The sequence below is a fragment of the Phasianus colchicus genome, chromosome 6, assembly GCF_987193195.1.
Source record: "Phasianus colchicus chromosome 6, bPhaCol1.hap1.1, whole genome shotgun sequence".
Classification (NCBI taxonomy): domain Eukaryota; kingdom Metazoa; phylum Chordata; class Aves; order Galliformes; family Phasianidae; genus Phasianus; species Phasianus colchicus.
This window is the reverse complement of record NC_143441.1, coordinates 46,756,952-46,780,640: the sequence shown is the minus strand read 5'-3', so window position 1 is coordinate 46,780,640 and position 23,689 is coordinate 46,756,952. Positions and strand designations below refer to the sequence as shown.

General features: G+C 45.3%; 2 protein-coding genes across 15 annotated transcripts in view; one reads left to right on the top strand and one right to left on the bottom strand.

Annotated features, from left to right (window-relative positions):
• Window positions 1–6,430, bottom strand: part of KMT2C (lysine methyltransferase 2C) — a 188,261-nt gene extending 181,831 nt beyond the window's left edge. For 11 of the 12 annotated variants that reach the window (XM_090143155.1, XM_090143156.1, XM_090143154.1 and 8 more), the window contains exon 1: window positions 5,897–6,069. In XM_090143155.1, the coding sequence (XP_089999281.1) occupies window positions 5,897–6,069 (173 nt within the window). Of the gene's footprint in view, window positions 1–5,896; window positions 6,071–6,175 lie in introns of those variants that run through there. The other variant, XM_090143163.1, reaches the window with a different exon arrangement.
• Window positions 6,096–23,689, top strand: part of ACTR3B (actin related protein 3B) — a 94,975-nt gene continuing 77,381 nt past the window's right edge. Inside the window, exons 1-3 of one of the 3 annotated variants that reach the window (XR_016467906.1) lie at window positions 6,096–6,234; window positions 6,887–12,739; window positions 14,488–22,256. Coding sequence is in view for 1 of the 3 variants with exons in the window: in XM_090143174.1 (XP_089999300.1) it covers window positions 6,096–6,234; window positions 6,887–7,851 (1,104 nt within the window). In the remaining 2 variants the exon portion in view is untranslated. Of the gene's footprint in view, window positions 6,235–6,886; window positions 22,257–23,689 lie in introns of those variants that run through there. The other 2 variants (XM_090143174.1, XM_090143173.1) reach the window with 2 other exon arrangements.

Here is a 23,689-nt window from a genome sequence, read left to right as displayed (position 1 = left end):
CTCTATTTTATCCCATTTACCTTAAATGAAAGAAAACACCAATGCTAGTGGAAGAGGTTACTGAATACAGTTCTTCAAATCAAGTGCCCAAACTCATTTTGAACATCCCAGCTGAGAAACTGAGACATGGCAAAAATGGGAATGTTTAGTGCCTAGTCCAAAACGCTCCTAGTTCAAAACAGTGTAAAAAAGAAATTAAACACAAGTTATTTCTATAGTTAAACCAGATTTGGTACCATAAAACCCTGGTTAGCTGTGTTTTTCCCGACAATAAGAATCATGTAAATTGTATGACTTGATAATCAAATACATTGAACAGAAAAGAGAAAAGCTTTCAATACTTCTTGAAATTGCTAGTAGCTTAATTTCCTCACTTCCTGGCATTTTAGTGTACATATGATAACATTTGTTAAAATGTTAAACCCACAGCATTAGTGTTTAAATAACATAGGGGTGTAATCCTCTGTGCTAGATAAAGAACATCTATTTTTCCCAAGTTATACATGATCCTGCCATCCCTCCAACGCTTGCTGTGGGACAGCCAAGCCTACGAGTTAGAAATGTCCATTTCCAATTATCTTACTAAAGAATAACAGCACGAAGTTAGTAGGAGTTAAACACACTAATAAGGAGAAAAAAAAAAAAAAAGAATGTCCATAAGCAAAGCCAAAAAAATAGTGATTTATTTTTGAAGCTGGGAAAAGTTGCCTCTGTCACCGAATATAGGATGAAATGATGTCTGGTGGGTGGTTGGATAAGAGGGTGGAAAGCAAGAGGTTGGGTTCCTATTCCTACCTCTGCAAAGACATGGCTTATGACCAATACATGCCACATGCTGATATTTCCCAAATGGTCACGATGCTTGATCTGTCACGATCCTGTTGTGATTCAGACTGATAGCTCTTGGGGGTCCTTTCACAAGAAGTACTACAGAAATTCAATGGGTTATCAAATACAAACAGTAACAAACAAACAGCTGGAATGGAAAACTGTCCAAAAAAGTCTCAAAGCAATCTCTGTTTGTAAGCACGGTCTGGTTTAAGTTGAGAAAACTATAGGTGAAGGTTATTGAAAAATATCCATGTCCAACAGTGAGCCTAAGCTCACCCTTAATACACAACTGAAGACATCAATTCACATTAATCAACATTTTAACAACTCTGACAATGCTGCAAAACAATTCTATAAAACCCACTGTCATCTATCACAGAAGTCCCACCAGGAACTGCAAATCAAAAGATAAATGCTGACATTGTTTACCAGAAGCTCCCGAGCAAAACAGAACCGTGATCCGTTTAAGCCAGGCTCCAATGCAACAGCAACATGTGACAGTATGGCAACTGCTTGCTAACAGAATTCCTCAGGTGAAGGTGGATGTAAAGCAATGGGGGCAGTGGGAGAAGATGGCCATGAGTTGCCCTGGGACCCTACTGCATGTAGTTCCACAACAGACCAGACAGACCTTCCAAGGGCCCATGCCATGTGCTGATAACAAAGTCTTATTCCAACACCTCCCCTCTTCACACTGTGAGATCTAACACACACCTTCTGGCTTTTGGCCCCGGCCTTTTGTTAGGTGGTAGGTAGAGGCAGAAGCACCGCCCCCCGTTTACTTTGGTACTTCAACCCCTATCCATCATACAACAGTTGTACAAAAGCTATCCACTCAAAGACTTGTCTTTCAATGATAGGTAGCAGTGACTTTCCCCAACTATGAACATCTTAATTGTTTAAGACAACACGAATTTGACATTTGCAAATGTTATATTTTTAAGCAAGAACAGGGCAGGAAAGTAAAGACAAGCATCACAGGAAAGGTGTGTGATGAATTAAAGAAACACAACTGAGCTAAAAGCAAAGAGATCCAACACACTAAGGTTCTTCTGAAATGAGGTCAGGTATCTTTAAATACTGGCCTACTCTATTGCAAATCCAGCTAAAGTAATGATAAAAATCCTTAAATAATCATTTCCTGGCAATAACACTATGCTTACGTGTCCTCAAAACTATCTGCACGTATGAAATCTATGGCCTTTGAAATCCTACTGCAGCTTACATTGCCCAACGCAAGTAAGCAATAACTACGATGAAAATAACTCAGAGATACTTAAAAATAAACACCAAAGGTTTTCAACTGACAAATTCCAAGCTTTTTGAAATCATTTTCCTATTCTGTTTTAAACTACACACACATTTGCAAAATTTGTAACAGACGAGCAGCCTGACAGATGCCGAATATAACATTTAAAGTGAACTTAGACACTGACTTAAAAGGCAACTAACTTATCACAATTACAATCAATGAGACTTCTGCTACTACATTTTTGTTAAGAACAATGTTGGTGTTGCTTATACCCTGTACAGATTAACAAAGCTCTAGTACTTATAGCAGATTACAAAACACTATTCTGATACATTTCCACGAATAACCAGCTGTTCATGCAATGACAGCAATCAGAACAGACTCTTCCCCCCTGCAACTTCTTTTCTATCACATTCCTACCATTCAGGTACACAGCATGGAAGTTGAGGAGTAATCATCCAAACACAGGAGCTAATTTTCCAGGATTTCAGATAATGAGATAAGAAGGTCCCTAATTATATCCATTTTCTATGAACAATGCCCACAAGATTCAGATTTTTTTTTTTTTTTTTTTTTTGGTCTCCTATGTCCTTTTGTATCTTCAGTAATGCAACTTCCTTCTGGTTCGTTTTTTTTTTAGGTTCCCCCCCCCATCCTTTGGTAAATGCAATCTTGCCACTTAAATTCATTTGAAAGCTGGTATTTCAAAAACATTTTTCTCATTCATCACTACGATTATGGTTCTCTGTGTTCTTCCTTATGAACCATGTCACGAACAACCTACTTGCTCGCAGTGCCAAGGCTGTGCACGGCCTTTTTGAGCTCCACCTCTTGAATTTGTACCTCAGCTCTATACAGATAGCCTGTTGTCAGAAAGTAAGGAAGAAAATATGAGTGTTTGTCTTGCACTTGAGGCAGGAAACAAGTTATCTGCGATAACCCTTCTGGTGACAGTGCTACCTTCCTCTAAATATATCCTCCAAGTCTGATACCTATGAATCATTCAGTGATGCTGAGATAGTCGGGGTACTCAAACTTCTGCACATTCTTTTGCTCACAGCTTTCTCACAGCTCCCTCACGCTTTCCCAGTACCTTCCTTACATTTACATGCTGCCTTATCTTCCCATTTAAATTAATAAATTGTTTGTGCAGAAGCAATATTTGCTTATGCATCTGTACTGTATGTAGTATAATGGTGCCCTGGCCTGTAGGCACGATTACAATATAAATAACAAAAATGAACTGTTCACCCGAGATTAAGTCTCCTGACAATGCTATTCACAAAGCAGTATCCTTCAAATGGTGATGGACAGCCCCCCTAACTCCATGCTCTGCCACCAGTAACTCCAGTACCAGCACCACAACAAAACTGATAGATTCCCCACCTAAAACCTTCACAGTTTCCTACACATACCCGTGTTCCCAGCATCACTGGAATTATACTGATAACCAGGTAAGATATGGGATAACAGAGATCCACACAGAGCTTCCCTTCTGGAAGAGCCCTGTCATCCCTTACCACAAGCCTACTGAGAATACCTGGCATCTCACAGAAGCAAATTCAAGGCAGTTTTCCATCTGTCCTCTTAAACTCATCAAATTTGTGTAAGGACGCTGTCTTCAAGAAAGTTAAAAACCAACAAGCAGCATTCTCAGATATGATATCATTTTTCCAATGGAGGCTCCCCTAGCTGAGGAAATACTCTTTTTGGGTTATTCTGTTTTAATGCAGGGCTCTCTATTTTACTACTGCTTAGACTGAACATTCAGTGCAATATTTCCTATGATGGGATTAAGCAGCTGAACAATTTGACTGGCTAACAGTGATTCAGATGTGTGATTACAGCACAGAAAATGGTCTGACATGAGGCACGCCAACACAACCGGGAAACACAGAAGTGAAAAGGGAGACGAGCCCAAGCAGCCCTATGAAAAGAAGAGGAATCCTTCTACTTGTTTTACTTCTGCATTCACTTAGCTGGTTAATCAGTATTCTGCAAATAATAAAAGATACAAAATAAAATCCACCAAACAGATACAACTGAAGACCAATCTCCACGTGGAAAAGGTGGGGGGGGAAAAAAAAAAATCGCTATTTTAATAAAACTCATTTCAAAAGCATTCAGGGCTGATAGCAGCTGTACCCACACAGCAGCTTTCCATACAGACACAGGACACCAGGCAGGAAGAGCCACAATGGGAAGAAAAAGAGCACTGATCAGCTCTAATTTTCCTCGCAGCTCATCTCATCTCTGGCTCCGACACAACACTTGGCCTCACGTTCACATAAAGCACATATTTTTACAGGAAAATTTCATTTCCTCCTAAAGCAAGCTGAAAACATCCCCAGAATTCAACCGAAAGGAAGGAGCTGCCTCTTTAGCACCCACTTTTTGCTCAGCCTCGAGCTGGCGTTGCAGGGTCTGTCAGTTCTCACAGCTCACACCGCTCTGCTCTTTGTACAGACCGAGACGTTTCTTAAGCATTTCCATTTTTCTTCCTAAAACTTTCTCATCAAAACCAAACGCTCCCAAGTTTCTCGCCTAAGGTTTGCCTTCCACGCATGGAAATCAACCCGAAGCGTGCGGAACTAACGATTTCGTGTACGTTTGGCAATTCCTTTCGGCTCTGGCCGTCCGAAAATTTGCAGCAGAGGAAAATCCTGCCCTCGGTGCGCGTTCGCCGCCCAGCAGAGCGGCCGTGGGGCGCGGGCAGCTCCCGCAGCGCGGGGCGGGCGCGGAGCGAGGCGCCTCGGGTTAAATGCGCGCAGCTGACGTCAGAGCGAGAGCGGCCCTTTAACACAAAGGGAAACCAACTCGCAGTCCCCGCGACTCCACCAAACTCTCCACACGGACTTCCTATTTCGCTCACAATTGTATCTCTTCACACACACACACACACACAGAAAAAAAAAAAAAAAGCGCTCGGCCGGCTTTGTCCTGCTGCCGCTGCCTCCAGCTCAAGCTCCGTCCCCTCACAAACAACCGCAGCCGAGCGCAGCCAGTCCCCAAGCGGCTCCCCGAGGGGGGCGGGCGCCGTGCCGTGCCCCGACACCTCACGTAGCCGCAGCAGCACGGCGGCCCCGAGCGCTGCTCGCCCGCATCCCCGCGCCAAGTTGCCCCGCTCCGCAGCCCGTTGGGGCCGACGGGCGCCCGCACCCCGTCCTCCGCCCTCCCCCCACGCAGGGGAAGGGCGCTCTGTCACGGGAGGAGGAGGCGGCCCCCGCCCCCGCTCTCTCCCCACAGCCCGGGGCCGCCGCTTGACAGCTCCCCGAGCGCCGTCAGCCTCTCGGCCAAGGAAACTCTGCCTCAACTTTGCGTGTTCGGGAGGGGGGGAGGGAGGGGGAGCGTGAGCGTGAAGGGAAGAACCGTCTTTTCTTCCTCAAAGAGAGGAAGGGGGTGGGATAGGGATAAGCGAGGAGCAGGGAGCGATATTCCATATCCAGGCAGCGTCCTGGAGGAGAGAGCCGAGGAACGGGAAGAGCGACGAGCAAGCAGAGGGAACGGCATCGGCACCCGGGAGAGCCGGAGACGGGGGAGGAAGAGGGGAAGGGGAAGAGGGCAAGTCCGAAGAAAGAGGCGAAAGGAACGGGGACGGGAGAAGAAAAGTGTGCGGGGAGAACAGGCGGAGGGAGACAAAGGTGAAAAAGGAGGAGGAGGAGAAAGTGCGAAGGGGAGAGGAGGAGGAGAAGGAAGAAAGAAAGAAGAGCCCCTCTGAAAATGGCATTGAGCAGCGGGCACGGGGGGGGCGGCGGGGCTCCGTGACAGCTCTGCCCGCGCCCGGCCCCTCGCACACAGCAGCGCCCAACTTACTTCTTTCTGGCTCTCTGGAAAGGGGAAGCGCCATCTTTGCGAGGCCGGCCCCTTGGTCTTTTGTCTGTGGCTGCTGCCGCTGCTGCTGGGGGGGGAGCTGCAGGCTCGGGGGGTTGCTGCTGCTGAGGCGGCTCCGCCACCGCCACCACCAGGCTCTTGTCCTCCGTTGACATCCTAGTCAGCAGGACGAGAGAGACACATGGATGATGGTGATGAAGATGAGGATGGTGATGGGGATCCCGATGCTCCTCCTGCTCCCGCGGCTCCTCTCCTCCTCACCTCCGCCTCCTCCACCTCCGCCTCGCATCGCTGGCCTCAGCCGCCGCCGACCAGCGCAGGTAGCAGGGGGAGCAGCATGGGGAGAGCGGGAGGAGGAGGAGGGGAGGGAGGAACCGGGGGAGGGGGGGGGGGGAGGGGGGGTGCGAAGAGAAGAGCGCGGAGGCACGAAGGGTCTCGCACACAATAACACCCCGTCCTCGGCTCCGGCTCGGCGGGGTCCGGGGGGAGGCGGCGGGCGAGGCGCGGCTGTGGGCTTCCCCCTCTCAGAGGCCCCGGGAGCTGTTGGCGGCTCCGGTGCTGCCCGGCTGCGGCGGCCGCCGCTTCATTGTACGCTGCCCCCGCGCCCTCCCCCCGCGCTGAGCCCCCGGGGGCGGAGGAGGAGCAGGCGGCGGCGGCGGCGGAGGAGGCGGCGGGGACCGAGGCCGAGCGGAGGAAGTTTTGACAGCTCCAGCTGTTATGTGTGTCGAGGGCTGAGTCCGGCCGGGCTGCGCGTCCCCTTCCCAGCCGGGCCGGGAGCAGGAAGTTTAACTTTGGGGAAAGAAGGAGGAGGAGGAAGGGTGAAAAAGGGGGAGGAGGAAGGAGGAGGAGAACGCTCCCCCCCCCCCCCCTTCCCTTCTCTCTCCCCTCCCCGCGGGCTCGCGGGGTGGAGAAGGGATCCCGGCTCTGCCCTGGTGCGTAACCCCCCGCCTTCCCTTCCCTTCCCCCTGCCAGTGCGACGCAGACACAGCGCCCGCCCGCCGCCCTCCCCCTGCCGCGGCCCCACACTGCGCCTGCCCGCCCCGCCCGTCCCAGGCGCAGACACCCACCGCCGCGCCACGCTCACCCGCGGGCTGCGGGGAAAGCGCGGAGCGGGGCCGGGACGGAACGGGACGGGACGGGCGCTCGGAGCGCCGCGCTCTCGCTCCCCACGCGCTCCCCACCCTCAACCTTATTCCTTTTTGTTCTACGTATTTTATTTTCCCCGCGGGTTGAGAGCGGGTGGCCCCGGCTCCGCGCACGCCGCCCAGCCCCGAGCCGCGGGGACACGGCCGTCCCCAGCCCCCCCTTCCGTCCCCCCGCCGCCGCTCGGAGGAGCCGCGGCCGCCCCCGGGGAGGGGAGGAGAGGAGAGGAGGGAGCAGAGTTCAGCGCTGCGCGCGGGGGAGACAAAGTCTGGGGAGCCGTGGCCGCTTTCCAGCAACTCCGGCTGGAACAGCTGCGGTCGCTCGGGGCGGCGGGGGGGCTCCCCGGGCAGGGGCCTCGCTGGCTGCCAGCCCGACCGGCCGCGCCGCGCCTCGGGGCGGGGTTAAGCCTCATTACACGGGATTTAACGTGGCCCGGAGGCCGGGAGGGACTCCGGCTCCAAAGGGGAGCGGGGGGAAGAGGCGGAGGCGCGGCCGTACGGCCGAAGCAAAGTCCGGCCCCGGGCTTCCCCCCCCCGGGCACCGCCCTGAGGGCAGCCCTCGAGGCGCCCTGCCCGTCATCCCCCGCCCTCTTTCCGCCCGCTGCCAACGCGGGGCCCCCGGCCGGGCCTCCCCGCTCCGGTCCTCCTTCGGCCGCTTCGCCCCACGCGTGCGGAGAGACGCAGGCGGAGCGCGGCCGCTGGGTCGTGAGGTGGGGCGTGCGGGCAGAGCTGAGCTCCGCTCGGGTCACAACTTCGGCGGACTCCAGAAATGGTGGGAAAGGAGCGGGGCTGTAGGCAACGCGCATAAAGCTGCGAGAGCCCTTCGCTGCGTTTTTCAACCCTCTGTCGTGTCGGGTTTGCTCTCTGTGTGAATCCCGGTTGATGGCACAGAGTAAGGAAGCGCGCAGGTACAGCAGCAAAGGAGGAGATGACTTTAAGTCGCGCTTCTTTGATGTAAAACCAAACACTCAGCAATCCAGACCTTATTCTGTGCTTCCTCACCAAAATTCTCATTTGTCGGCTTCAGGAATACCAAATGAAAAATGACATGCTGTGGCAAATGCAGCTTTTGCTGGCCTGTTTTCCTGGGAACTGTTTCATAACAAAAAGTCTTTGTTGGTTCAATCCCTGAGTAATTAAATGAGATCTTTGTGATACTGTCATATGTATGTGTGGAGATAAAGGTGGTTGAGTTGTCTTGGTCTGTACTCACGTGCACGTATGAAGCCATCGCATTTCTCAGCTGGGCTGTTGCTGTGATTTCCTTGGCCCTGTTGCTGAAAATGGGTTAATTTCTGCCAACTGAAAGAATGCCCTCGGAGCTCAGCATCTGTATGACAAAGTCTTTAAATTACACAGAGGTGTGCATCTTGTAGGCTTCAGATATGGGAGCTTAGATGGTTACATGTACCTAATGCATAAGAAAGTACCTCTGAATTTTGGTAATTTGGGTAAGTTAGCCTAATGTACGTGAAAACATTTAATTCTACAGCAGCCCAGGCCTGGCTGGAAGGGAAGGGTTGGGAGCAGGAAGGAAAGGGCCACAGCCTCTGCACAGCAGGAGCATCGGTGTGGCATTTGCAGGAGTCACCAGGTTGCCATCTGCTCTGGTAAAAAAAAAAAAAAAAAAAAAAAAAGGCCATCCCCTGAAGTGGTGACTGTGCCTGTGAGGATCTGCTGCACATGCGCGGCAGCTCCAATGAGTCCAGGATGTGTCAGAGCTGCTATGCATGTGCAAATTGATTTGAGCTTGGACACGTGAGCGTGCTGTGGGCTCACATGCACTGCTAGGTGTGTGAGGGATGACTGCCACAGCCCGCAGCTGAAATACGTGCAGTTACCACGTTCACTTGGTTCACCCATTGCTGCCACGCAGATGGTGTTTAGGGCCTTCAGATCAATGCGAGCGGTTGAGCTTTGGGCAGCTTTTTGTTGTTGTTGTTGTTTTTCAACAGCAGATATATGTTGACCTTTTTCTCCATTGTTTCTTACATTAATTCTGTTTCTACGTAGTTGTCACAATACCAAATCCTGGTGGAGGCAGGACCAAGCTAGCTTTGGCATTGCCTGGTCTGGGACAAGAGTACCTTAGGAGGCTGCTGTCCATTAGCTACACTGCATTATCTCCTGGCGTGTCAGGACAAAGCTGGGCAGGTCTGTTCTCTGAGCTGCTGCTGCCATTGCTGTGGCAATCAAAGGTGTGAAGGACTGAAAGCACTGAGAGCAGGAGCCCAGAGGTGGAATTGTAGCTCTGTGTTTGTAGCATTATTTATGGCAGGGGGACAGGCTGGGAGAAGTGGTGTCACCAAACGTAAATCCATGATGGGAGCACTTTGTTGATTAAGGACATTTGAACGGCTTTGTCAGGAAAAATGTTAAGTTTATATCACACTACCAGCTATAATAAATTATCTCTGCCTGGAAAATAGGCATTTTTATAACAAAGGCATAATACTAAATGAACGCGTCCTCTGATTTACCGAATGCAAAGAGATCTTCCAGCTCACTGTAAACTAACTCAGATGAAACTGACATTTCTTTTCTCTTTTTTTCTTTCTTAAACTTCTAAGGGCAGGCAGCTTCAAAACTTTCAGCTGCAGTTTTACCTTCTGTTCTTCCTGAAATAAGCATTTCTTGGTATTGGTGTTCTTGGTATTGTTCCTAAAATATAAGTGAGACCCTGGTGGTACTGATTAAACGAGGCATGTTTGCAGTTCTGTCTTAAGGGCATCTTCAGTTGTCCCAGTGTGCTCAATGGGAAACAGTGATGTTTTCATTTGTAATAATAGAACAAGTTGAAGACGGCACGTTGCATTAAACCAGCTAGTTAAGGGGAAGGATCTTGGTTTGGAAATCATTGAAGGAAAGTGACAACTGCTATGTAAATATGCTTGTTATGTAAATACCAGTCTCACTATTATACAGCTAAAAGAGTCTATCCAACAAATAGTGAGATATAAGATCACTCTGGATTCTATCTGGAATGCAATCCAGACACTTTTATGACATTAATTCAAACTCTGACAGTTTAATGGTTGTTCAGTTGTGCACTGTAGTCAACATCAGCTTACTGCAACGTACTGCATGGAAAGCTGCTGAGTCTGGTGCCAGATCCATGGTGTGACAGTGGCAAAGTGCAGGGAAAGGTGCAGTGTGTAAAGCCATGTTAAAGTCTAAGCTCCCCATCCCCTGCCTGCTTTAACATGATTAGTTTAGTATGTGTTAAAGGCAGGCAGCCTTGCCTGCGCTGTGTTGCATGTGCTATCATCACACCTTTACACCTTAGTCTCGCCAAAGCCTGAGGCTTTTTCATCATATTAAGCTACTTTGACTGGGCTAATGTAACTGAGAAACACACCTATTTCATCCATTAAGATGGGGCCAAAAATGCTAAGTGCTTAAGATGCAAGCCCTTGGGGCTTGTCTATATATCGAGTTATTACACGTGGAGACTTTTATCTTCATAAGAAAATGTTCTTTTTGTGCATGCCAAAGTGTGAGTTTAAAAGTGGTGGTTATTTTCTAACCCTCGTGCAGGGCTCACTCATTCTGCAACTTCTGGCTTTTTTCAGATTAACTTCTTCCAAGTAATTTAAGTTAAGTCAAAAAAGGTGCTCATATCAGATGAAGTTTGCATACAGGGAATCACTTGCCTGCACTGCAGTGGTAGTAACTGATTGCATAAATAACTTCACTGAAGTCCACTGCTTCCTGATGAAAGTTTGTTCTGTGCTTAAGGGTTTGCAGAACCGTGTAAATTCTCCCTGAACTTGCAATTTCTATCACTTGTTCTTGTATTGTAACAATGGACTGTGCTACATTATGTGGTGTTTTGTTATTTGGAGTCTCTAAATCATCCACAAGTTACTTAGGAACTTCAGTCTGTTCCATCTTTGCTGTTTGTCTGATTGGTGGCAACGCATGCATTGCTTACGACTTCATGAAACTAAAGTGTTATAACCATTAATGCTCTGAATTTTAGTTTTGACATAACTGTGGTGGTGGGTGGTCGAGAGGGAAATTTGTGGGAAATATTACTCATCGTATGAGTCTGGTTTTTTAATCCAGAAGTGCAGATTGCCAATGGTTTGAGTAAAATCCAATTAGCAGCTGAAAGCAGGACATCCCTTGGGTTGAATGCTGGCAGCATCACAGGTACGTGCAGGCCAGGAAAAGCTCATAGCCAGTAGCAAGCACACAGGGCAGGAGCACACTGTGTGCACCTGTGAGGAAAGGCACAGAGCAACCGGTGTGAGGACAGCGTTTTGCCGTGCAGAAGTTTAAATAAATATCTGAGCAGTTTGCTGTTTGCAGGAGTGGTGCTTTACACTCAGGTTACTTAACAGAAACAAGAACCTGGCCACGAAACAGGGAAAATGATTTGTTTTTGTGACAAGAGCTGTCTCTGTCCTGTTTCGTACAGGTGCAAGTGCCTGCAGTTGTGGTTCCTGATATGAGATCTGCAGTGCTGTGATATTAGGAATTTGGATGCTGATAGTAGGGCCAACCTTGTCCTATGTCACCAGTTTTGCTGGGAAACAATCTCTGTCCCTTACTTTTAAAGGAACTATAATATGGGAGGGACAGGTGCCTAGAATTGAATGTGAGAGAACACTGGGAGCCCAATCCTGTTTGCAGCTGTTTACTTTGAGAAAGCTATTTGTCTGAGTAAGACCAGCAGAATTTGGCCTTTGATTTTTGGAGTTAATTGCAACCAGTTTATGGGGACGTGTCACCTACGTGAGGTTGAGCCAGAATTCATTCATTTACTTCCTTTAATATCTAATGTTTTAAACTTGCTACCTACATACCAATATGGAAACAACAGCAGGATCTCCCCCATCAAAACTACACTGAGGTTCCAAATTACATATATAATAAAGACTGTGCATGCATTTTCTGGCTGAGAACAAAGTTGTTATGTTTCAGCCCCTAGCAAAATTTTTCCCCAAGCCATAGCCCCTCCACAAAACACACATTTTAATGAAAGTCCCGACACTACCTTAATTACAGTGCAGCAAACATTACCACCGTAATCCATTTCCTCCTTAGGCAAGGAGAGCATCCCTAGGGGCCTGGCTGCCTTTCTTTACTAGTGACCAGTTTTTCAGAAACTGCCTTTTCCCGAGTGCTTTGTTGTTGTTTTTTTTTTGTTTATTTGTTTTTTTTTTTATTTATTTAACCTCTAACACACTGCTGTGAGGGAGATGAGTGGGGGAGTGCTAATGCTTGTCTTCTCATACTCCTTGCAGCCCTCCTGGTGCTCCCTGCAGCTCTGGGCCTGGAGAAGTGGAAGATGTCCCCCGCACAGCCTGGTTTTCAGCATCCCCATATCCTCTCTCCCTTTCTGAAGTCAGGACTTCAGGGTCAGACCCTTTGTACATCATCAATTTCATCCTGACTCTTTCCAGCAGCCCCTGTGCTTGCTGCTTTGTATATGCTAGTGTCCAGAAACAACTCCTGCTTTCCTGGTCTGCTGAACTTCTAAACAATCCTTGCTTTGGATCCAATAATACAAGGGCAGCTGCTCTGCCAGTGGCAGTCCTAATCCAAGTGGGTAAAAAAAGGCTGTTTAAAAAAAAGGGCTGTAGGCTTGCTTGAGCAGCCTGCAGCATGCCCAGCAGTAATGCCTTCATTTAGAGCAGCCTTGCAGTGTCTCCAGGCTTTCGCAGTGTTTGAGTGGGTAAGTAAAATGTGATTAGTTTCTCAGTAATGTATTGATTCAGTGAGTAGATTTTGTATGTGGACTTGGTTATTGATTGGGCAAATTTGCAAGGATGTTTGAAGCTTGAATCTTTTCCTACCAGAAATATGGTGAGATAGATGTATATATATACATATATATTTATATATGTATGTGCATATCCCCTTGTTTACCTATACATATATATATATGTAGGGGATACTTGTGTTTCTTTATTTCTTCTGCCTTCCTTAAATCAAAGTAATAAATCAGTGTGATCAAAAGAGCTAGAATAATCAATCTGTCCTTACACAATTAATCTGAAAGCCCTAATTAAAACTATAGAGAAATTAAACATAACGTTTCTTGTTCTCTCTGCAACACTGTCAAGCACAGTACAGTCTTCTATTATGGAACTCATACAGTTCTGATGTACGGAGTAAAACTGTGAAGGTGAAATACTTTACCTACAAATGTACCAAGGCCACGTATCTGTTGGGAGGACATTTCTGTTATTCTTTTCCCTTCTGTTTAAGTTCTCACATGGCGTTAATCACCATGGTATCTTACAGCTTTAGAAAAATATAGTGCACCATATGTGATAAATCATTAATATCTTTAAGAATGAAGATGCTAGATAAAAATATTTGTCACAAATCTAATGCTGAAGATGTGCATCTATGGCCATACCCATACATGCGGCCTGAGTGAAATAAGTGAATGTACTGAATACCGGAGATGGGGTCACAGTCTTTCTTTAGGTGGTAACACTGCATGCAGTCACTCTATGTATAGAGTTTAAATGGCATATTCACTCTTTTCTTCTCTAACCCATGCTATAATACACTAAAGCAAAGGGAATGCGTGCAAACCAATCCCTGTACCCTGTGCTGCACCACAGAGGAGTGCCTGCTTTGCAGTGCTCAAGGTCAGCAGTCAAAAGAAAAGAACTTGCTGATAAATTCAAAGGAAGCTTTTGCATTTATTGTATAACTCTCACGTAGTTAAAATCCAAACATTAAGCAAAATGAGGGACTGTACTTCAGTTGGAAGGAATGCACTAGAGTGGTTATCCCCTCAAATGGTAATCTCACACATTTTTGCATGTTTTTCATTTTCCACTTAGTTTCATTCAGATCTGTTTCCTATTTACACTGTAAGTGTCAACACATAAATAATTTTCTCTGTTGTATCTCTTGCTGCTAAATTATTTTTCTTGATGGAACAGCAAAAGTAATTATATTTATAAATGGAATGTCTGTTTTGCCTAAGTACCACGTCTAATTCCTTTCTGTAAGAGGGATTTCTATAATTCCTCCAAAAATGTCTTGGCAAAGACCAACCCACAGGTTGGTAGCATGGACCCAGCCTTTTAGACAGAACTCAGGGTTCCCATTCCTTTGGCCAGCAGGCAGGAGTGCATCATAGAAAAGAATGCCCTGGTTTGTCTGAGAGAATGGTGCTGATGTTGACTGTGTGCAGTTATTAAGCAGCCTAGCACTGAGAGTTGCTTGCCACCTGTGGGTTTTGCTGTTCAGCACAGGATTATTTTGGCAACTGAAGCATTCTTCATTGTGGATGGCTGTGGGAAGATATTAATCCCGCTCTTTAAGTAAGATACACTCACTGATCTAATAGATCTGTTCCACTTCTACTGTGTGATATTGTGAAAGGAAATCAAACAAGTCTCAAGTAAAAGAATGAGTAATCTCACATCCTTCTTATCCGTTTTCTACATTCTTTTTCAGCTCTTTTCTGCAGGCAAGCTGAGATGTCCCTTGCTTTACAGGAGTAGAATGGAGGGAGATCTGTTGTGAATTCTGCATTAAGGACAGTTCAGTTTTACATCTCTGGGTGCTCCTTGAGAAAACCTGAGTCAGAATCACTGTATGGGGATGGTGGATCCTGGCCATGAATAGTTCACAGCCTGCTCACTGATGGAACAGAGACAGGCCTCACAGAACTTACCTGCACTGCAGGAGAATAAAAGCATCATTTTCTTACTGGGTTCTCCAAATCTAGTAAATATTCCTGTACATTGTTTTCTTTATTATTATCTCAATTTGTGCTTTCAGTAAGGGTGTGTCCAGGGTATTTATTAAGCACTCAGACGTTCTGTTCCTACAGATATGGCAAACTTGAAGAAGGTTTTACCAGAGGGCTGAAAACCAGTGCCCTGTGTGGTTTGGGAGCTGCAAATGCAGGGATCTCTGTGACGTGCTTGATGTGAGGTAGGAGGTCCTTGGCATGGTGGAAAGAGTGCCTGAGCCTCTCATCTCATGGACCCTGCAGCAGGGCTAGCATTTCTGTGGGGACCAGTTCCTCAGCTGCCAGAGCTTCCAGCACCCAGCTCTCACCAAAACCAGAGTGAGATCAGAAGATGGCACATGCTGCTCCCGAAGCCCAGCAGCTCCTGGGCTGGTGTCTTTGACACAGCAGTTCAAACTAGCAGGGTAGGTGCTTTGAACCAGCTAGCAGCATCGCCCCAGCAGTGTGAGCCAAGATCCATCAGGTGGCTGTGCTGCTGGTGCTTTGCCCCAGAGCTCCGTGGCCATGCTGCTGCCCTCCCACTGTGTCTGGCTTTGCTGTTCTGAAGCTGTGTGTGAGTGAGCTGCAGCCTCTGAAGTGTAGAGAAACCGAGGTCCCTTTCTCACTTGATGGTACATTTAATCAGAGGCATCTCACAAGATTTGGACTGTAGTATTTCCTCCTCCCTGTGTACTTTTGCTAAGTGTTCATGTTTATTCAAGATGTAACTTTATGAGCGGTTTTCCTTTATCTCAGTAATTCATATACGCAGTACAAATTCTGTCTGTCTCCTCAGCTTTTGCATTCAGCTGCTTTGACTGATCTAGCACCGCTGATTTACCAGCTTGTCTGAAAAGAAGGAAGATTGATGTTGGCTCAAGTAAAATACTGAGTTGCCTATAGAGTTTTCTTGCCCTAGATTTTTGGATTGCTATTTATTTAAAATGTAGGCAGAACTCTGACTTTAGATTTTCAGGAATGTTTGCCTTATGTCAGTGTTTCTAATTCTTTGAGTCAAGTCATTGTGGTTAGCCAATCTTGTTTTCTGTCTCTGTGGTAAGATTTTAAATCCAGAGGGCTAACCTCAATGCTCCCCCAAGAAGGGAGGCTGTGATGACGATGCATTTCCTTCTTTGACCTCTGCAGTAGGGCTTTGCAGAAAGAATCTGTCAAATTAGGCTGAGCGCCAAGTCACCTACATGAGGATAAAAGGGTCAAACCCTGCTCCTGTAGCAGTATATGAAGCAAAAATATACTGGAACATTTTTAAAGCTAATTTATCTTTAAAGACTGCTTTTTACTAAATGTGGACTATGAACTGTAAGATTCTGTTGTGCCTGTGAGCATCACATTGCTCTGTGGCACTTCAGAGCATACAAGGCTATTGGGATGTCTGAATTCTGCATTTCTCTGCATATATACCTATCTTGAACTTCCTGACTTGGTAATGTTTTGAGGGGATAAATATGATATAAGTAAATATGAGCAATGTCCCACAGGGGTTGTTGGCCTTGGGACCGGTGCTTTTTGACATCTTCATCGGTGACACAGAGGATGGCATTGAGTGCACCCTCAGCAAGTTTGCAGATGACTCCAAGCTGAGTGGTGCAGTCGATACATTGGAAGGAAAGGAAGTCATCCAGAGGGACCTGGACAGGCTGGAGAAGTGGGCCCTTGAAAACCTAATGAGGTTCAACAAGGCCAAGTGCAGGGTGCTGTACTTGGGTCGGGGCAATCCCAGATATTTATACAAACTGGGGGAAGATATTCTGAGAGCAGCCCTGTGGAGAAGGACTTGGGGGTCCTGGTAGATGAGAAGCTGTGCATGAATCAGCAGTGTTTGCTTGCAGCCTGGAATCCCAACTGTGTTCTGGGCTGCATTAAAAAAGGGAGAGGGAGGTGATCATCCCCCTCTACTTGGCTCTTGTGAGGCTCCATCTGCAGTACTGCGTCCAGGCCTGGGGACCCCAGTACAGGAATGACGTGGAGCTCTTTGAGCGGGTCCACAGCAGGCCCACTAAGATGATCAGAGGGCTGAGTGGTGAGAAGTGGGGTGAAAGGTGGGCTCCAAAGCTCCCTGCAGAGAGCTGGGTGAGCCAGCCCTGTGGTGCTGTGGTGACACGGACAGGTGCGGACTCTCTGCACTTCCTCCTTCTTAGCAACGTAATCACACGTGATCTAAAGAACTAGTGGATTGGAGCCTGTTTGATGAGCAGACAATAGGAGGACGGCTGGCTACACGATGCCCTCTGACTGGAAAATGTCAAACTCTTAAAGTCAAATCAAAATAAAAGCGTAATTGGAAGCTCACTTTAATAGTGAAGGAGCAGGTGACCACTTTGTCACCAATGGCATTTTGGCATTACTTAAGACTGACCTGAATTCTGGATCTGGCCAGTCTGTTGATCTATGATCATAATGATCCTTTAATTACTTAGCTTAATTATAGCTAATATATTCTAGTGACAGGTTTACCTATATGTAGATTTCTAGGTTTCCATGTTGTTCTTCACTCAGATAATTTTGAGGCATAAAAGATACAGCAAGCCATGCTTTCTATGCACCCACTTAGAAGTCACAAAGAATGTTGACCTTTACAGTAAGTTTTCAATAACATATTCTTCAATCAGGCAGTAAATATTATAGCCGTGAGAAATATCTTGCATTCTTCACACACACACACACACAGCGGGGGACTGGAATCCCTCTCGACATCATTTCAGCTGTGCACTCATGACCTGTACTTCCATAATACCTCTTGGCTGTGATATCAGTGCTGGGTGTACCATCGGTGTACACCTACCTTTTCATGTCAGCTCTGATAGAAAGATGCAGTTAGCAGACGGCGTCAGGTATTAATGCAGAAGTGACCTTTTAATGTCATGCACAGGTATATGAAGAAAGAACTGCCACTGAAAACTTCTGATTAAAGATAAAAGTAGACAGCCTATAAAAACATTAAGATAAAAAGTAAAGCCATGTGCCCTGAGTTTCCCCTGCTATCCCACCTCCTACTCTAAATTGATGTTGTCAGCACTCATGATTTTATCTCCAATCTTGTGATGTTTGATGTTTCACTTACACTCCAGCTACTAGAGTTGTGTAATGAGGTTAGAAGCCCAGCTTTCCTCTTTCTTTAAATTAAAGTCAGTTTCTAGTCCTAATGGTTAGAGTATAAAGCTTGCAAATGTGACCCAGATGCACCCTAACAGCTCAAAATCCAGGAAGCAAAGTAAAGGATCTCCACGTTTATCATTTTACAGACAGACTTATGATTTTGAGGGCCAAACTGTAGGTTTTGAACATTTGGAGATGGCAATAGAGCTCAAAAAAGAAAAAAGAAAAAAAAAAAGTATCTGAATAAAGTACCACAATATGTTGCATCTTCCAGAGAAGTAGCAGTCATTATTTCCAGGGGGAAAATTCTTTTATCAGACATACGTGTTTTCTGATTTACTTTGGTATGCAGCATATTCAGCTCCACACTGCCTGGGCGGGAGGGGGTTGTATTTAATAATGCTTATTGCAGTGGTGCAGCAAGAAACTAGAAGTAGCCCGCCTTGCCAGTCCTGAAACAAAGGAGCACACCAACCAACCAAATGGAAACGTGTAAATGCAATGTCTGAAATGCTTGGGTTGGCTTAAGAAGCTCCAGAAGCACAGGTTTTAATGTACAGATCAGAAATATTCAGCTGGTTTTGTTTTGTTGTTGTTTTAAACCACGCTCCCAGCAGCAACAACCAGACTTGAAGAAGGCACAATGCTTAAATGGAGCTCCAACTTAATGGAGTTAATGGTGACTTGACAGTACGTCACTAAAAATGGGAATTATATCTAGAACTGGGGAGGTATGCGAAGCACTGAGTGCAGCTGGAGTGCTGTATGGGCACATTGGCCAGAAGTTCTCTGTGTCCTCAGATGGGTGGTCCCACAGGTCCCTCACACCTTGCTCTAAATTATTGTGTAGTTCATTATGGAAGTGAAAAAATTACAGATAAGTTTTAGGCTTTGTGGTGAACTGTACTTGCCAATAAAAGCTGGAGGACTCTGAGACTCAGTGTCTACATTAGTAAGTAGAATACGTGGGAATGTTGTTTCACCAATATAAACACATATGACAAACTGCAATTTAGCAATATATTAAAATAAGTAGTATGTAATTCTGAACTAAACAAGCTCACGTGAACCTATACTGACTGTGACTAATTTTGATCTTGAATTCAGAAGAAAGCTGAAGAAACCATTTCTGAATCTCAATCACTTTGCTGAGACCAAAGAGCATGTATGTTTTGTGGTGAGTTAATTTGTTTAGCATCATGACTCACCTTACTTATGGCTATGGAGTTAGATCTTTTATCAATATATTAAAGAACTGTGAAAAATCTCTGTCTTGCAAGAGGTATTTTCTTCAGCCTTTTAAAGAAGTAAAAAATGTAGATTGAAGATGTATCTTGAGGAAATGCAAGCCATTGGAAGGGTGTGCATCTTTGTTATGTTAGTTTCTCAGAAGAGAAAACTGAACTTTCTGTTCATGCTCTTTCTCTTTATAATCTTTTTTGCTGTTGTTGTTTCCTTCTAGTTCAGTTATCTCTGATTGCTTTCAAGTATACTCAAATCATTAACCCTGAATTGAAATGAAATATCTTTTATTCTCATCTATGTAGACTTCTGCTGTTCTGATATCAGTCAGATGTATTTCTTAGATTTTAAATGAGTAAATTTTGAAAGATTTCTCCACACTGTGTTCTTTCTTCCACGTCAGTCTATGGCAGGACTTCTACTGCAGGACAGTGCAGTGCTAATAATGGGAAGTGTATAAACTCATTGAGTAGATAAAGCTTCTTTCAAGCCATTGATTTGACTTTGAAATTCCACCACATGCAAATTAAAATGCTAGAATTGTCATTCTGTGAGTTTATCTCCTCTTCTGCCTCCTAAGCATTAATTACTGTGGTCCTGACACTCTGTTCTGCCCTCTTCTTCTCTGTCCTCCTCCCCCCCTCCCTCTCCCCACTGTCACTCCCAATGGCTGGGAAGTCTTCCCAGTACAGCAATCCAGTTCATCTCCCAATAAGGGCCATCAGCCAACACATTCTGGGCCTAAATTCATCTCATAAATATTGGTAGACTTAAATAAATGCAATCCCTCAGCAAATGTACTAGATTTCAATGGAATTACATGGGGAATTAATTTTCCTCTGCCTGTAGTCTGTAAAACAATAAAATTGGGAAATGCTTAGAGGCTATGGCTTGGATTTCCAAACTGATTGAAAGGCTGGCTCTCCCATGTCACCATTAATGTAGACTGTAGCAAGATACACCTGATGGACTCATCCTTTCTACAAACATATAACCTATTAGGCCTCATGGAAGACATGAGCACCTCAAGTTGGCAGATCTGTCAAGAGTCAGCCAGCAGTGCCTTGCAGTTAGCTGTTACATGTAATGGCATCTGTTTCAGGATGTGTGTAATTTCTGCTACATGTGATGACACCTGTTGGTCTGTGTTCATCTATTTAAAAACAACACTTGGCATTTATGTAGCACTTCACAAAGAAGTGTGCAAAAGCAGTTGCAGGAATAAAGCTGGTTACGTCCGGCAGGGTGTGTATTGTTGGTCTGACATGCACTGGAGCATGTAATATTTTGTTAACTCCTGTGTGCCCTGTGAGATGTTCTACTACCAATATGCCAAAGTGAAAGGTGGAGTATTGGGATATTCTAGCACAGCTGTTCTTCCACCTAATAGAGTGGAAGGGCACAAAAGTAAAGAATCCACGATGAACTTTTCAGCTAAAACTTCTTTCTTTCTTTTATTCTTCTTTCGTCTCCCATCCTTTTGGCCTGCATATTGTATCTTGTTCTCTTCCTCTATCATCTGTTTCCCCATTGCCACGTTCCTCTGGTTCCCATTCATTGCCCTCAGAAGGATCCCTCCATATCGTTCATAATTTCTCTCCCTCACTTCCTCTACACATCCTGAGATCTCAGGCAGCAGTGGCTGCAGCAATAGCTTGCTGAAACAGCAAACCATTTTCTGCACAAAATGTAGAAAAACACTACAGATCGTTCTTTTGTTTTCTTTCTTAATGGAGAAACAGAAAATGTAGTCAGCTGATAACAGTAAATCTGTAGCTGAATGTCATTTTGCTGCAAGAAGTATCATAAATATAAGGTACCTATAGGTGCCTTATGTTTATGATCTGAGCAAAGTCTTCCTTAACTGTTAGTATTCTCAGTTCCGTATTTATGTATTGATGATGCCTGTAGGAAAACACAGACAGTCCAGATCTGTGCATTAATGAAATGAATGGATTTTTACTGTGAAATATGTATACATATATATGTATATATATACATGTATATATTTGATCTCTTCCAGAATGGGCAGCATACAAATTGCAGTCATTTGCATGCTGATTGCTATCTTGATACAACGGAATCTGTCCTAGAGCCCTTTGCTGACTGCTTATGAATCAACCGGGTCTGTTATCACAGTGCAGAGTGTTTGAACAGAAGTATTTCCATTTCACATTATTTTCTAGCTGCATTCTGAAAATAGAAGAAAAGTAAGAATACAATAGCTGGGACTCCTTATAAAATCTTACTAGATGAGTCCAGGGATATTCACCATTGGTCTTGATGAAGCTTTCATGCATCCTTGAAAGAGATTCATTAAGCTGGAAAAGCTGGCTGGAAACCAGTCTTCCTATAATGTCTTCCATAATTTGCTTCAAGGGACACATTTACAGTCACTCAGCCTTTTTTATAGATCTTGTGCAAGACGAAGGGCTGGGTCACAATTGCAAGACTTTAATGAATAGATGTTTCTTGTATGCCACAACCAAAACAATTTTTCAAGCATCTCAGCACAGTGCAGTGTTTCAGTATGGACTTTCCCAAGGATGTGCAATAGGACGATAGCTGCAACCTCTGCATTCACAATGGCCGCTTTTTTCCAGCTGCTCCTTCTCTGATGCTGATCCATTCACATGCAGAAAGAAAACATCCAGCAACCACAATTTCTGCTCCTGATTTTTTTGTTCAAGGAGCTGAAGACTTCAGCTATTTTGTTTTTATCATGTTAACCACTGTACAGGTTTGCATGAAAACAGATTACGGTGTAAAGAGTCCTCAAATTAACGTCACTGAAACTTATCTAAGTATTATTAAGCATAGTTGGATTTCAGAATGATATTCTGCTTGTCAAAGTAGTGCTAAGATCTGCTTCATGAAGTCAATTTAATTTATGAGAATGATCTCTCATTCACATTCCACCAAACGCTGCTGATGGACTTAGCGATTAGAGATGGAACAAAAAAGAGAGATGGCTTTTTGGGTTTGGATTTCATTAGAATTTTAAAACAGGGAAGTAGATTTGCCCGCTGACCTTTGATTAACAAATACGAATTCAGCCAGAAATGTTTTCTCTGAAGGTAGCCCAATTAAGAACAGCTTCCTTCCGAGTTCCCCTTGTCTGTCTGTGAAAACTGGGCACGCTGGCACTGGGCTTTTTTTCTGGACATTTTCCACCTGGTCACAAACATTGGAAGTCCTGTCTTAGCAGGGTAAGCCAAGTAGCTGTTGCACAAAGAAACACTGAATGCATTTATGTATTGCAACAGAGACAGCCTTGAATCACCATATTGATATACAAAGGATCAGATAGTAAACTTTTTATTAGCAGCCAGGAATTTCTTTTGAAAATGATTCTTTTTCTTTGACATCCCTACATATGTGCTGAAGGATGCTGGTACAGTTTCTTCCTATCAAGACAGGATATAATGTGTGACTGTGTTCTAGAAAAGTGTTACTTTTTTTTACAGATTTATAATTTTTTAATGTCAGATCACCATAAAGCTTTCAAGCAATAGCTGCTGGCCAACATTACATTAGGAAAGTGCAAGTTATGCTCCATTTCCCTCCAGGAAGGGAGGTAAACACAGGCAATCTGGACTGGGAGGGCCAGAATGGAGGTAAGGAGGCTCTTGCTGAGTTTCTGTTGGCGGTCCGTACTTCCATGTCTTCCCAAGATGGCAATACAAAAGGAGCAATACAAAACAGCAAAGAAAGGATATTGTATTCTGCTGAATACTAGCTACTCTGGGGACTGGGCAGCACTGTATGGTCATTGCATCCTGAAAGGGGGAAGGAGACAGCGTCCACGAATGGGGGAACAATATTGATGTTGTATTAACACCACTGGCAGACATATGTGGTAGTCAGAGCTGGTGGATGCTGTTCATCAAGTGCATGGAAAAGCAATGTGCTGTAACACTCTCTGGCATTTTGAAATAGTTGTAAAGTCTGTGCAGCACAACCTGAAACTATTATTGTCTGATTAGTCACAGTGCTGCTAATTGCAACAGTCACCTTATACCAAGGAAGCTAGTTTAAGGAACTGAGCTTGGGATAAAGACCACCTAATTTAGGTTCCCATTAGTCATTACGGTAGCTAAAATTAGGTGACTGACTCCAGCAGGACAAGCCAGGTCACTTCTTATACAATTACTCTTCATTTACAAGAGTGGATCAAAAAGCCATACTGCTTTCCTGGATGGAGGAAATGTTGGTGGGATTTAACTACTGCTAAATGCTGTATTTGCGTTTGCTTCTCTCTCTGAAGCTCCAGCCCTTGCCCCAGGGCTGTCCTGTGGGAGCTGCTGTCCTGAGCTTTTGGAAACTCTTCTCTTTGGTGCCAAACCCAGCTGAGCTCACTCTGCTAAGAAAAAAGCAGAGGGACCAAGCTGAGCAGAGCCCACTGTATGCCTTTCCTGCTTCCTGAGCACGTGTCCATAAAGCTCTGAAAGAGATGGGATTTTGCCTTCATCACAGTGTTTTTGTCAGCGTGGGTCAGAATCTTCTGAGTCTGTCCTTGCAGTGATCCATCAAGTGAGTGGTAGGGCTTGGCCTAAGTCTAAG